At 51.3% G+C, this 14,558-nt stretch overlaps 1 protein-coding gene and 1 long non-coding RNA gene across 7 annotated transcripts in view; one reads left to right on the top strand and one right to left on the bottom strand.

The window, feature by feature from the left end:
- LOC309606585 overlaps positions 1–14,558 on the top strand; it is a 257,753-nt gene that overhangs the window by 163,742 nt on the left and 79,453 nt on the right. The gene's annotated exons all lie outside the window — the stretch shown is intronic.
- PRR5L (proline rich 5 like) overlaps positions 3,841–14,558 on the bottom strand; it is a 129,902-nt gene continuing 119,184 nt past the window's right edge. For all 6 annotated transcript variants that reach the window (XM_082343831.1, XM_082343830.1, XM_082343832.1 and 3 more), the window contains one exon: positions 3,841–7,287. In XM_082343831.1, coding sequence (XP_082199957.1) covers positions 6,893–7,287 — 395 coding nt within the window. In that variant the 3' untranslated portion in view covers positions 3,841–6,892. The remainder of the gene's footprint in view (positions 7,288–14,558) is intronic.

Below are 14,558 nucleotides of genomic sequence, written 5' to 3' on the forward strand. Positions count from 1 at the left end.
AATATAGAAAAGTCTCGAGGCTGAGACAAGAGCTTAACAACCACCACACCAGGAAGATTGAGGCTTAAGTGGAGAAAGATTTAAAAGAAACAAAACTATAGCTCTAATATTTTTATGTTAGAAAGCAAACTGCATATTTGGTATTTTAGACACGTGATATTTAAGAGAATAAGGTCCGTTAGAATGACAGTTTTATAATTCCACTTTAAAATGTATAATTGAGTAATTAATTTAGACTTGCGATTTTTTTATGGTGACATCTAAAAGTTTAAGTAGAGTATGAAAACATTTAAAGTTTCCCTTATTTATAAGTTTAATTTATTAGTTTCTATAAGAATTTAGGATTGGGGAACATTTTGCATGCTGTCAGAAAAACTGAAGTACTTTAAAAAGAAATTAATATATTAAATTTATAAATGCATTTAAAAGCGTTTCAAGTGCTGAGCTAAGCTTGTAAATAGGACCAAGCATTATGCAGAAGGCTCCTCCAAAGTTATTGCTACAATCTGCTAGACTTATAAATAGAATACTAAAATTTGTAGGATAATAAAATTAAAAGCCTGAAAAAGTTTAACTTGTATCTTAAATTGAATATTGATTCTAAAGACAAAATTATTCATTGTATTACTTACTAAATGATTACTAATTATTAAACTTATTACAATAGTATTTTAAAGCCAAAATTAAACTCATTAATAAAAATATCCATTGAAATCTTTCCTACATAAGAAATCCACTTTCCTGGGCCCCCCTCCCCACTCTCTGCTCTCAGGTTTTCTAGAAATAGCTAGAGAAGACCAAAAGAGGCAGCTTTGTTTCTCTGCTTTTCTGGAAACCCTGAAACCAACTCACCTTGCAGCAGGCAAAGGAGATTATGCCCCTGGCTTATCTGTTTTGCTTTCTCATTGTCTAAAGCTGGGATACCCCCATGGAATAGATAGGGATGACCACTGGATTTGAGGTGAAAGAACCTGGGGTTGAGTCCCAGCTCCACCGCTAAAAGAACCCAAGCCTCAGTTTCCCCATCTGCAAAATGAGGGGACACCTGCCTTGCAAGGTTGCCACGAGGATCAGCACGGTGCGGGGCACACCAGGGTGGCAGCATTGGAACCTCCCCTGTGCTGGATCCTGAGGGCAGGGGGCTTAGGACAAGGAGGTTCTTGCCTGAGCACAGGGGCCTAGGCCGCTCCCTCTTACTTTGTGGCAGGAGGGTTTCTTCAAGGAGATGGCCCTGCGACAAGCAAGGGCTTTCTCTCTCCCTCAGGCACAAGGTCCAGGCTCCAAAGGAATTTCTCACCGCAGACAGAAAGGGGAAAGGCCAAGAAAGAGGTGGCTGGCTCAGGAGCAAGGTAGCAGCCCTGTGGACAGAGGTAGCTGTCAGCAGGGCCACGGCAGCCACTGGCTGGAGCGGGATGGGGCAGGGATACAGGGACGGACTCAGACCTGCCTCCAGCCCCTGCCTTGCTCACAGGGTCACCTGGCCACGCAGCCTGAGTTGGAACATCCCTAGAGAGCATCATGGGGAAGGTCCCCACGGAGGAAGAAAGGAAAGGGGATGAAGGTGCTTTCTATAAATACCTGGGAGGGAGGGGGTAGAGATCAGAATTATCACCACCCCCATTAATTCATTCAATGCGCAAGACTTGGATCTCTCTCTGTATGGCTAGGCTCCAGGCATGCAAACAGAAATCCTACACATCCTCACCTTCCCAGGACAGTACCTGAGAGTGTGCAGAGGCTTCTACCTGGATGAGGGAGAGGGAGCAGCAGGGGCACGGCGGAGGCTGTGGAGGTGGAGGGCAGCTTCCTGGGATAACGGACAGTCAGGGAGCAGTGAAGGAGGTGGGAAAGGCAGGTGGGGATCAGCTCGGGAAGTCAAGTTCAGGTGTGTGGATTTTATTGGAAGCCAGGGAGAAGTTTTAAGCAGGGACTGCATTTTAGAAAGATCAGTTGGGGGGTGTCCATAGGGTGAAATGGAATCTGGAGACCAATACAGGGAGTACCAAGTCATAGAAGTGCATTCAAGGGATGATGTGGGCCTGACAGGCATATGAGATGGGAAATAAGATTTGAGTGAGGGACTCCAGAATCATGGTCACCATGGGAGTCTGGGCCAGTGGGTAGAAATCAGGCTTAAAGGCCCCTGGGCTAGGCGGGCCAGTCTCCCTGGGGACCAGCACCCACCTGCTCGACGCAGCCTCATCTTCTCGGGGTCCCCAGCATACCAGGTGGCTGGCCTTTCTCCCACTGAGACATCAGCAGAGGGGGCAGGAGAGGCCTTGCCCACAGAAATCTTGAGATAAAGATTATCCAGGTGGGCCCAGTGGAATCACAAGTGTCTTTAAAAGTGGAAGAGGGAGGGGCTTCCCTGGTGGTGCAGTGGTTGAGACTCTGCCTGCCAATGCAGGGCACACGGGTTCGAGCCCTGGTCTGGGAAGATCCCACATGCCGCGGAGCAACTAGGCCCGTGAACCACAACTACTGAGCCTGTGCGTCTGGAGCCTGTGCCCCGCAGCAAGAGAGGCCACGACAGTGAGAGGCCCGTGCACCGCGATGAAGAGTGACCCCCCGCTTGCCGCAACTAGAGAAAGCCCTCGCACAGAAACGAAGACCCAACACAGCCAAAAATAAATAAATTAATTAATTAATTAAAAAAAAAAAAAAGTGGAAGAGGGAGGCAGAATGGAGGCTGGCATGAGGGATTCAACCCATTGTTGCTGGTGTTGAAGATGTAGAGGCCACGAGCCAAGGAATATGGGTGGCCCCTAGAAGCAGGCAAAGGCGATGAAATGGATTCTCCCGCAGAGCCTCCAGAAAGGAATGCAGCCCTGCCAACACCTTGACTTTTAGCCCAGTGAGACCCAGGTCAGACTTCCAGCCTACACAACTGTGAGATTATAAGTGTTTGCTGTTTTAAGCCACTTATTCGTGGTAATTTATTATGGCAGCAAGCAGGAACAAAAGCAGGTTGTAAAGCTGGCTCCAATTTTAGAGAGACCTTCTCTAGCCACCTGACCTAGGGTCACCTTCACATCACCCTCTAGTCACTGCATTTTGCCATTTTATGTCATCCAGTGTTGTTCATTTTTTGAAATGCCTGTGTTGACCCGACTGCCAGCCTTCCCGCATTCAGTGGTAAGCTCCAAGAGAGCAGGCACGTAGGTTATCTATCCATCACTGCATCCTCAGCACCCACTAGTGCCTACAAAGCAGTGGCAGTTCCACAAATGTTTGGCCGGAAGATGAGTGGCTGGCTGAGTGAATACAGGTTGTGCGCCAATGGCATGAAATCTACCAAGGCAGAACGCTCAGTGTTCATAGTTCATACTTCCAGCCTCTGAAGGCACAATAAAAAATGTGAACGCTCTCCTTGACCTCCTCCAGGATCTTCAATCAGTTCAGGTCACACCTCTCTGAAGCCTCTTACAAAGCCTTCAGAGGTCTCAAGCTAACACTGCTGCAGCCCTCCCAAGAAAAATACTGGGTTGGCCAAAAAGTTCATTCGGGTTCTCCATAGGCTCGTATGGAAAAACCCGAATGAACTTTGTGGCCAACCCAATATACGTGGAGAGTAAAATATTATAACTTGCCTCTGCGGGATATATGTATATGTATAACTGATTCACTTTGCTGTACACCTGAAACTAACACAACATTGTAAATCAACTATACTCCAATAAAAATTTTAAAAATAAATAAATAAATTGCCTCTGCCCAACAGAACCGAAGGGGCATATACGAGGAGATGGTTCGCGAGTAAATACGGTAAGTGCTCCCTCCAGGTCAAACACTCAGGAAAGAGACCAAGCTGGCTTCAGAAGAGGCCTTGCCTTCTCAGACTTTGTTCGGTGTTTTCCAAGCTCCTTTGCAGACGGGCTGTTCCTCCAGGAAATGACTTGCCAATCCAGACAAGGATGGCAAGCCAAGCCCAGGGGAGACTGGCTGAGGTCAGGCTGCTGCCTAACCCTGCGGTGGGGGCAACAGGAAACGGAACATGGCGCCAGGGAAGGCAGGCTCCTCACACAGGGAGTGTGAGGACAGGAGGCAGAAAACATCTAACGGACGCTCTGCGCTTGCAAATTCAATCAAGACACGCAGCCTGGGAACAGGGCAGCATGTACAAAATGATGTTTATTGACTCCATTTTGGAAACAGACAGCATGAAAGGCTTTTGGTTTCTGAGCCCACTCGGAGTTTAAGAGTCGTGATCATTTCCTGTCATTAAACCTCAGCCACCGGAAGATGCCAGCTTAAATAACGAAAACTAATCATCTTGTGAAGGGGAGAAAAAGTGGTTAAAAACACTACGGTTGGACTTCCCTGGTGTCGCAGTGGTTAAGAATCCGCCTGCCAATGCAGGGGACACGGGTTCAAGCCCTGGTCTGGGAAGATCCCACATGCCGTGCAGCAACTAAGCCCGTGCGCCACAGCTACTGAGCCTGCGTGCCACAACTATTGAAACCGGCGCACCTAGAGCCCGTGCTCCGCAACAAGAGAAGCCACCACAATGAGAAGCCCGCACACCGCAACGAAGAGTAGCCCCCGCTCGCCACAACTAGAGAAAGCCCATGCGCAGCAACAAAGACCCAACGCAGCCAAAAATAATAATAAAATTTTTTTAAAAAACAAAAAAACAACACTACAGTTGTCGCTCTTGCAATAGCTCTGATGGCTAGAATGCTCATAGACATCAGCACAATTTTTATATGTACAGTGTGAAATACTGTACAAATATCAGGTGTGTACATCAAAGGTAAAGTTGTAAACTGGCTAACATTCATTAGCAATTAAGTACACTGGGTCTGTACTGACACTCCCATTCTCAACCTAAGAGCTTACATATTTAACTGATGACTGCTGTCCCCATCAGGGGCATTTAGTGTGTGGAAAAAGCATTTAAAGACATATATCATTCAGGTTGTAAACTAAGAAAGCAAACCCAAGCATGACTAATTATTTTGCCTGGATCAATAAATACTAGTCCCAAGTGCTAAGTGTACCAATAAGGACAGAAGCCATCAGTTAAATAAATCATCATGTTGTTACCTACTGATACCTGTTAGTGAATTTGTGGACTTTATCCAACGCATACACAGATTATTTTTTGTTTGAAATTCTCAGAAGATCTCCTTTGGACATTTCTCTTCCATCAATCTCTTAAAAGGATGAAAACCAAACAACTTTTTAAACAAAATTTCCAAATCAAAAGCCATCTAAAGCATGACTCTAGTCATATTTCAAATCTTCACCCAGAAGGGAAATGCTGTCAAGGCTTAGATGAGCTTAGAAGGTTTCCTCCCCTGCTGGCAGCTTAAACTGTCCTCTTTCTCTCCCGGCCACCTCCTGCCACATTGGAAGCCAAACTGGCTCATGTCTCTGACATTTCATAAACAAAGTTTCCAAAGATTAACAGGATACCTAGAAGGTGCCAGAAGGGCCCAGGGGCCGTCTCTTTTTTCTGGAGCTGTTATCAGCGGGGCCAACAGGCAAATACAAAAAGAACAGGGAGGTCAAAGGAGATAAAAAGCCCAGACCTGGATGGAGGGAGGAGTGCTGAGGATATATATAGCACAGTACCAAAGCCTGCTGCCCCAAAAAACATTTCAAGGCCCCACAGGTTATACATTCCAGGCACTTCTTTAATCACAGGGAATGGACATCTCTCCAAAAGGTCCTGCCCACATCTTTCCCAGCTCCCTGCACTGTAGAGCGCTGAGACATCCCATTTGCTAGAACTCTCTGCTCATGAGGCAAGCTGAGTCTCTCTATCTCAATGCAGCTTTTCCTATAAACCACAACACTCACAAACACAGGCCACACTGGATTCAAGTCCAGCTGCTTCCAGAGCTCTGCGGCCTCTGAGCCCTGCCCACCACGGATCACTTTCACCCTGGACCACTTCCAGTCTCCTTTCCTAGGGGGTTTGCTATTTTTCAGTTTGAAGAAACACCCCACTGGAAATGAGCGGTGCAAGATCCTACGTGCAAATACTTGCAAGCAATTTATTTTTGAAACTATGCACATTTAAAAAATTCAAGTCAAATCCAGGAACAGACTGGTTGGTTGGTATCAGCTGGCCCCTTCCCCACAATAGGAAAAGGGTCGGTTTCTGAAATGAGAAAGGGAGGAAGGCACCAGCTACTCCACTGGGAAGGTTAATTCCTTGAGTCGGGGAGGAAGCCTGAGAGGGGAATGCTGAGGCTTAATCAAAGACGGGGTTCCTCCAGCACTGTGGCCCTCCTGGGCCAAAAGCCAAAGGCAGCACATAGGGTCTGGATATAGGTGAGGATGGACCCTCACCCACCAGTGGGGCCACTCTTTCCCAGTAATTCTGAAACTGAAATGAAAGCTGCATTCCCAGAGTCAGGCTTGGGAAGGGCTGCAGTCTACTTTTACTCCACACAAGACGGAGAGAAGAGGTACCTCTCTACTGCCTCTTTTCACCCATCAGCCTCTGTATCACAAGGACCCTCAAGGGGAACTCCACATGCTAACACATCCTTGCTGGCTGTGTGTGTGGGTCGGACGACTTCCTGCTATAGGAACGCCAGGGGCACTGCGATATAGGGCTGGGAGGATCAGATAGTCCAATATCTGCGGGGAAAAGCCCAGAGAGGAGGATTTGAGTTGAGTCAGGCAGGCAAGGCTGAAAGTCAGAAGGTGAACATTAGGCAGTTGGATCTGTGTGGCCGCCAAGAGGTAGGTGGTCACAGTCCCAAAAATGGAGAGGCTCACGACGGGGATTTGCCCTAGGGCGCTCAGACTAGCCTGTACCTGGAAAGGCATAAGGCGGCATTGCCCAAAGGAAGAGCTCCGCTCGGCGGTCCTTGGGGATGAAGCCGCCCTCATCCTGGTGGCCAGGCAGGAGCTGGGAGGTCCCAGAGGCGGGCATTCAGCTGAGGGATGCACAGTTCAGCTCTGAGTCCTCCTGGCTGCCCGCTGCCACCTGCTCCGGCTCGTCGGGGCCGTCAGTGATGTTGGGCTCACTGGAGCACTGCCGGTGGGGCGGCGGGAAGCTGGGTGGCAGAAGCAGGCACTTGTCCTCGCCACCAGGCTCCTCCCCTAAGCCCGAGTGCATCCTGGTGGCCATGGCCAGCAGCTGGATGTCCGAGTGGGCATTGGCCACCGTGTGTCGCCGGACACTGCCACACTTCTCTAGGTAGGCCTCCCCCTCTTGCTCCGTCAGAGGGGTCAGGGCCATCTCGTTCAGGGGCCGGCTGACGGTGGTCATCGGGCAGGCGTAGTTCAAGAGTGTGACCTTGGGCCGGGCCCTGGAGTGGCGCCTGGCTGCAAGAGAAAGACCAGCGAAGGTTGTGATTGCAGAGGGGATAGTGGGAGTCAAAAGCTTCTAATGAATTTGGGGGAAGAGGGAGGTGGTGGCCCCACCTTCAGAGAGAGCTTTAGATGAAGCCCTGAAACGTAGGGGAAGAACTTGGCTACGTCTAAAGGCTTCTGTTGTAACTTTGCTTGTTTATGCCTGATACTGCCCCCCACAGTAGGGGTCACCAAAGGACTTTGCATGATTGATTAGGTCCAAGGGAGTCTCCCCCGCTTTCCCCGCTGCTGCCTGAGCTTCACTGGATTTGCCCTCAATTCCCTTTCAACCAGTCTCCTCTGAAGACCCGGGACCAGCTGCCAAAAGAAGCCCTCGGCTCTATTCAGCATGACGTGCCCTCTGCAGTGTCAACAGAGGAAGTGGAAAAGGCCTCCTAAGCTTAAGTCCGGAGGAACAGGTAATTGGGGGGAGGGGGGGGGTGCTCGGCTATCAAAGCGAGGGCAGTGGGACGTCCTCCAGATCGTCCTGAAGCAGGACTATCAATGCTCCCAGCAGGTCAGTGTTCTGTTCAAGTCAACACTCTGGATTCAACCAGCCTCTCACAGCACCAAAGAATGGGTGACGCTCCGTGGATGGCCCCACTGAGGAAGACAGAGAGAGGGCTGGACAGGAATTATTATAAAACTGCTGCTTCTTGAATTCTCACCACATTCTAGAAAATATGCTCAACCTCGACATGCTTTTGTCTTTTGAATCCTCCTTAAACTGAACCTAAGTTATAATCGTTTTCTCATCTGTAAAGTGGGAGATAATATGAATATCAGAGAGGTAGTAACTAGCCTACGGCTCACACGGAAAGAATGTAGTAAAGCTGGGATGCAAACAAGGTCTGTCTCACTCCAGACCTCACTCTTGCAAGCTGCCCACACAAAGTACACATAGTGATAGTAGACTGAGCATCTCGTGGGAAGGACAAGCCAAGTACATGGGGTTCAAATCCAGGGAGAACAGTACAAAGGAGGAAGCACATGTACCAGCAACAGCCAGTTCTGAGGGCCTCTCATCTCCCACCTTCACAAGGACCAGGCCAGTCCAGAGACCTACAGTGTGGCCGGAGTAGGGACTAGGGTAAGCCTGCATCCCCAAGGTCCCAGGGAAGCCTCCTCTGCAGGCACTGTCCTCTTCTCCCGCTCAGGCACTGCATCTGCATCACGAACTGGATGAAAGACCCCAGTGAGGCAGAGGAGATGAGGATGGAGGGCTGAGAAACGGTGGGTTCTGGTCAAAGCCTTTTGTCCTTTTCTTTGGCCCCCTTCCTGCCAGTGCACACGTCTCCCAACCTTCCAACTGCCCACCCCCATTGCGTGTGTCACTGCTTTCCCCAGCTCCCTCATCCCTGGGACCCCAAAGACCCCTAACACATCCCTCTCTCAGCAGGGGATGCCGTGGGGAGAAATGAAGAAGGGCTGACCGCGCTGGTGCTCCCACCACCCCTGACAGGATCACAGAGGGGGAGGGGGAAACTAGTCTCTAAAGGGAGAGCAGACAGTGCTCACTGGTCACACACTGGCCTTGGGGACACTCGGCCCATGCTGCTCTAGGTTACTCTCAGTTCTCCCCATGGATCTGGAGGCCCTGATACATGCTCTCAGCACGTGCTCCTAGATGGGCATCGCAGGGAGGCTGCCATGTCCAGCTGCAAAGCTCTCAGCAGTTCCCATCACTGGACGATTTTCCATGTCCATATATGCACATATGTATTTACGTATATGTGCATATGTATATACATACGTGTGTCTATATGTATACATACATACACACACACACACACACACACACACACACACACACACACAGGTATAAACAATGACAAGAGAATGAAATCCTAACCCTTAGAACTAAGTTCACCGAGACTACTGGCTCAGAGCCCCAAGGGAGCTGTTTGGTGCGAACAGCAATTACTGATATTTCTCAAAACCAAATAATAATACATAGAGTTTAGAGCTTACTGAGTGTGTTCCCATCTGCCGTCTCACTGTTGAGTCCCAATCTCCCTCTGAAACACTAACACGGCTCTCATCATCCCCATTGCTCGGATGAGGAAGACTGAGACTTGGCCCAACCCTCTGAGGCTCTAAATGGCAGTGCCCAGACGTTCCCCACTACACACTACTGCCTCTCAGGGCTCCGCCGCTGCCCTTGAGCCGGCCCACTCTCTGAAGTCAGGTAACAGCAAACACGGCCTCCACTAGTGCCAGACAGAGACTGTGTCATCAGCCCCTTCTCTGGGGAAGAATGAATGGGAGACAGAATGCCAAGGAGCCACCAGGACAGAAGAATTGATGCCAGACGTCGGCAGAGGTCCTCTCTGAAGCATGGGTGCTCGTACGTGCCAAGCCGCACATTTCTATAATGTTCCCACATTTTTACAATAACCATGTATTACTTTTATGATCACAAAAATCGATAACTATAAAGCAGAAGCACCGGAAGAGTTCAAAGAAACAGGGGCCTCATTAAAGAACCATCCTTTAAAAAATGCCCTTGAAAACAATTCATTTCTCTCCTGCTGCTGTTAAAAGCAAGCACACTCTAGGTTGGCAGTGGCAAAACCCAGGTTGTGGCCCTACAGCCAGCCTGGCAGGAGACTGGGCTGGACTGTTTGGTGAGCATTTACTACGTGCAGATCCAGGAAGAGGAAAAAGCTAGGACAAAGCCCAGGCCCAGGACATGGGATGAGGTGAGGGCCTGGGGGACAGATGTGCATGGTGGACACACACAGAAGCTCTGGGGGAAAGAATTCGTTTGATGATTTCCATAGTAGAACGAGCTACCAAGGTGTCACAGATGGGGACTTGGGCATTGCCCATCTCTCTCACACCGTTAGTTCAGCACCCCAAAGGCCCTGGAGGGTTCAACAGGCAGCAAACTGACAAGAGAGGCCACCTGGGCTGCTGCGGAGAGATGGAGCCAGAGGGAGGGCGGCCAGCCTGGAGGAGGGGGTCCCCATGACATCTGCCCCCTCTTTCAGCAAACACATCTTGAACTTTGTGCAAGATGCTGTGCACACTGCTGACAGCAAGAGAAATGTAAATCTGATGTGGGGCCTGCACAGGGGCTGGAGCGTAGCGGGTGTGTGCGTTGGAGAGGGGTAGGGTCTCAGGCGCAATCATTAACTGAGCATCTACTCTGCACTGTAGCAAAAAAGGAGAAGCTTCACTGACATGATCTCCTGCTAACTATCTGCAGAAAAGGAACCTGAGGTTGAGATGCTAAATCATTTTACAGTCACGATTAGTGATGAAACCGGGATTCAAACCCAAGGCTGACAGCACAGCCCTTGCTCCTGACCTCTGGGAGGCCTGCACGCAAATCAGTGTCAAGTGGCAGGGCAGGGCTACAGACAGAGCACTCTGGGGATTCAGAGGAGGAGGAGTCATGAAGAGGGGTCCTTCTAGATGGGCCTGCTCCTTTGAGAGGGATGGACAGACTGCACCCCAGCTGGCGGTTCATTTATTCCCTCCCTCGGAGGGGAGGTCTATGCCAGGCCTGGGATACAGGTGAGCCACATGCAATGAGCTCCCGGTCTAAGGGGGAGACCAACAAATAATCAGGCCATGACTACACACCATGGCAAGGGCCAGAATGTGGTCTGGGGTCCAGAGAAGGGAAGGGGAGGCACACACAACTCCTCACCTGGGGTGATTCCACAGGCCCCAGGCCATCCTATCTGGGGCCCATAATACAGCAGGTGGCAGCTCTGCCTGGGCCCCGCCCTGAGACAGGGCGTCTTCTTCCTCCTCTGTGCTCGGCCCTCTGCAGCTCAGAGACGTTAAGTAACTTACTCCAGGGCACACAGCTGAAGCCCAGCCCTTGTGGTTTCCAGGGCCCTGCTCCTTCTGCGGCTGGCCTCACCTCTCTCCGTAGGGCTGTTTCCTGACGCTGACTGAGAGGCCTCCAGCTCTTCCTCCTGCTTTCTGGGTGGAATGTTTTGGCTCCCAAGACTGGGTGTGGGCACAGCCGAGACCACAGGGGCCGCTGGGTTGTGTGAGTCCCCTGGGCAGACAGTGTGTCCTTACGAAGCTCCCACCAGATTCCAGAGCCAACCCCAGGACAAGTATACGCCAAGCTGTGTCCCTGGCGAGGTCAGACCCCGCTAGGGCCACTTGGGAGGCCTTAAAACTGAAGCGTAGGCCTGGAGCTGATAGTGGCCTCCCCACACTGTGGCTGCTTGCTCTCTTTCCCCTCTTTTTCTTTATTTGCATCAGGGAAAGCCGGGCCCTGCCACTCAGAGAAGGAAATTTCCATTAAGGGACTGACTAAGCTGTGGATCTCCCGCTGGGGCCTAAAAACTGGTCCCTCCCCTGCAAGGGGGCCCTTGGAGCAGGGAGAGGGGCTGGGCCCTGCCACCTCCTGTACCCACTTCCAGGCCTCCTCCTGCCTGTCACATGGGGTATGGCGAGGGGAGTCTTTGTTCCCCCCCTCACTCCCTGGGCGCCCCGCTGAGTCCTGGCATTCATCCCCCTGCTCCGGAGCCAGCCATGGCAGCTCCTTTCAACCCCCCAGAGAGAAGCAAAGCCTGGAGGAGGCGGTCCTTTCTTGGGGACTCAGTTCCCAGGCCTTTGATCTCCCAGGCTCGCTGGCCGGGCCTCACCAGCCCCCATAAGGCAGGCATTGTGATCCCTGCCCACCACGTCCACAGTGGGTGTCCCTCTTCAGGCCCCGACACCTGAAAGCCCATGAATGCCTACTGGTCACGGGGACAAGTTACAGTATGTTGAGGAAAAGGGCCCTCCCCCTGAGGGAGGACACAATGGAGAGACATGGGTGGGAGGCCAGGCTTCCATGTGGGAGAAACCGCACACTACCCAGGCCAGGGCAGCAGCCCGGAAACTTGGGAAACCAGAAAGGTAGAAACACGGGCCTGGCCTCTGACAAATCAGCCTGGTTTTTTTTGTTTTCTTGGGTTTTTTTTAAGATTTCATTATCTTCCTGCTCATCCCCACACTCCATCTGCCCGAGAAAAGCGACAGCTTTGGCAGGGAGGACACACACACACACACACACACACACACACACACACTCACTCCATCACGGCCTTGGACTCATCTTTTCTCTCTGAAGCGAGCCTTGCACATCTGCAGGGAGAGGCTTAACTCTCAGACCCATCGGCCTGGCCAGTAGGAAGAGGGCCTGCCCTTGAGTCCCCAGATCAACCTGTGTGGGCACGTGGGTGCAGTGGGGAGCCCTCTGGAAAACCACTTCTCTGGCTCTGGTCACCTACCCCATGTGACCCGGGGGACGTTTCTTACCAACGCTGAGTCTGAGGTCACGAGAGCAGGCACCCTCGCAGCAGTCCGTGAGGATGATTACATGCCAAGCCCTTGCTCAGGGCCTGGAAGGTGACGAGCACTTGATAAGGGGTGGCTGTGGAGATGACGGTCCCAGCTGCCCTTGACCCCTCCCACTGAGTCAGGCCCAGAGCGGACGTGGCAAAGCCCTCCCGAGGGTCCAGGGATCTCTCACGTCCACTCCATCTCCTCAGTCTCTACCTCAGCCGGTCGTCATAACAGGCAGCTGCCTCTTCCACAGGCAGGAGAAATGTCATTGCCTCCAACTGACGACTGAGGCCCAGAGACTCCTCTCTTTATCTAGAAAGGGGTGTCCTCGATAAGGAAGGGCACCTTCGTGGCCGTGTGAGCTTTCTGGTACCCAGGGGTTTGGGATGACATGTCGGCCTCGGATACCCCTTGGGCTAAGGAGTGGACAAGGAATGTTGCCTGCGTGTCAGTAAGCAAAGGGGTTGTGGCCGTCAAGCCATCAGCCACAGACGCTGCCCCCTGAGGGGATTCAGGATGGAGAAGAGCAGGATACTGGCCCTAGAGAGTTAAGGTGGGTATCAAAGGAATGATTTCAATGAGCCCAGACTCTTGCATCTTCCCATATGCAGAAAAGCGCAAAATTCACCGACTTGAGATGTCTGTTTTCCTTTAACAGTATTCTTTCAATGTTCCGACTACCTGGTCTTTATTGCTAAAACTTCTACATATCCTGGCTCCTCCCTGACCTCATTGGAACAGTCCCTCAGAGCTCTCGAGAGGCTGTCTTCTGCACGTGAGTCCTCAGTTTGTCCGTCGAATAAAACATAATTCTCAACTTTTAGGTTGTATATATTTTTCAGTCGACAACAGAGAGGGAAGGACCAGCTCCTCTGCTGTCCCTCAGTGAAATCAGTCACCTCCTAGGAGTTGACGGGGTAGGTGGGGTGCGGGCGGAGTGTGGGGAAAAGCTGGTAAAGTGCAAACAGCTCGGGGCTTTGGAAGCCTGTCTCCACTAGCCAAGCGACCTTGACCTTCATTTGCCTCCGCTGTGCGTGGGAAGGTGGTATCCAGCCCACCCGCACAGTGCCCAGGATGTGGTCTGTGTCCCGGGGCTTCCCCTGCCATCAGCCACTCTGAAACTCTAAGGCCCTCTCAGTTCCTCCAATGCCTCACCCTCCTGCTCCCCGCCCTCCTCCCCCCAACTCCAAAACCCTCCCAAAGATCCTTCCCTTTGCCTGGGACAGTCTTCCTTTCCCGCTTACTCAGCTAACTTATATTCATCCTCCAGGTCCCATTGCAGATACCACTTCCTCCAGGGAGTCCTCCCTGATTTCCCAGTCCAGGTGACGTCCTCCTGCTGTGGGCCCTGGACTTCCCCACTCAGAGCACTGGTACACTGATGAGTCATCATCTATTGTTTGTGACTTCCTCACCAGACCCTGCGTCCCAGAGGGCAGGGGTGGGTCAGTTTTGTCACAGATATACCTGCAGCACCTCACAAGGCGCCAGGGACAGGGTCTCAGTATACATTTGCTGAACTAGTAATATAATAAAAAAATAATCAAAAGAAGGTCATTTCCTTCCCTCTCTGCCCCTACTGTGACAACGCCCCAGAGCAAAGGATTGTCCTTGGTATAAGAATAAAACCTCAGGCTTTTGGTTTATAATTTGATGAAAGTATGTTTTAGTCTTATTGTAGCCGAAAAGTTGAAGGTATCCCTTCTTAGAGCAAGTCCTCACTGAACAAACTTCCAAATCTATTCTTGTTCCCGGCTCTAGGCCCAGTGGACGGCGGGCTCCGTGCCATGGCCTGGCGAACCCGCTGGCATCTTGACATCTGCCCGAAAAACTCGGGGGCCAGTTGCCGGGCCAAAGCAGGAAGGTGGCGCCCAGGCCTCCTCAGGGGAGGGCAGGGAACTGTTTTCCTTCAGCCGGGTGGAATGAGGGAGGGAGGGAGAGAA

Source organism: Balaenoptera borealis (genome assembly GCF_965194805.1).
Source record: "Balaenoptera borealis genome assembly, chromosome: 11".
NCBI classification, from domain to species: domain Eukaryota; kingdom Metazoa; phylum Chordata; class Mammalia; order Artiodactyla; family Balaenopteridae; genus Balaenoptera; species Balaenoptera borealis.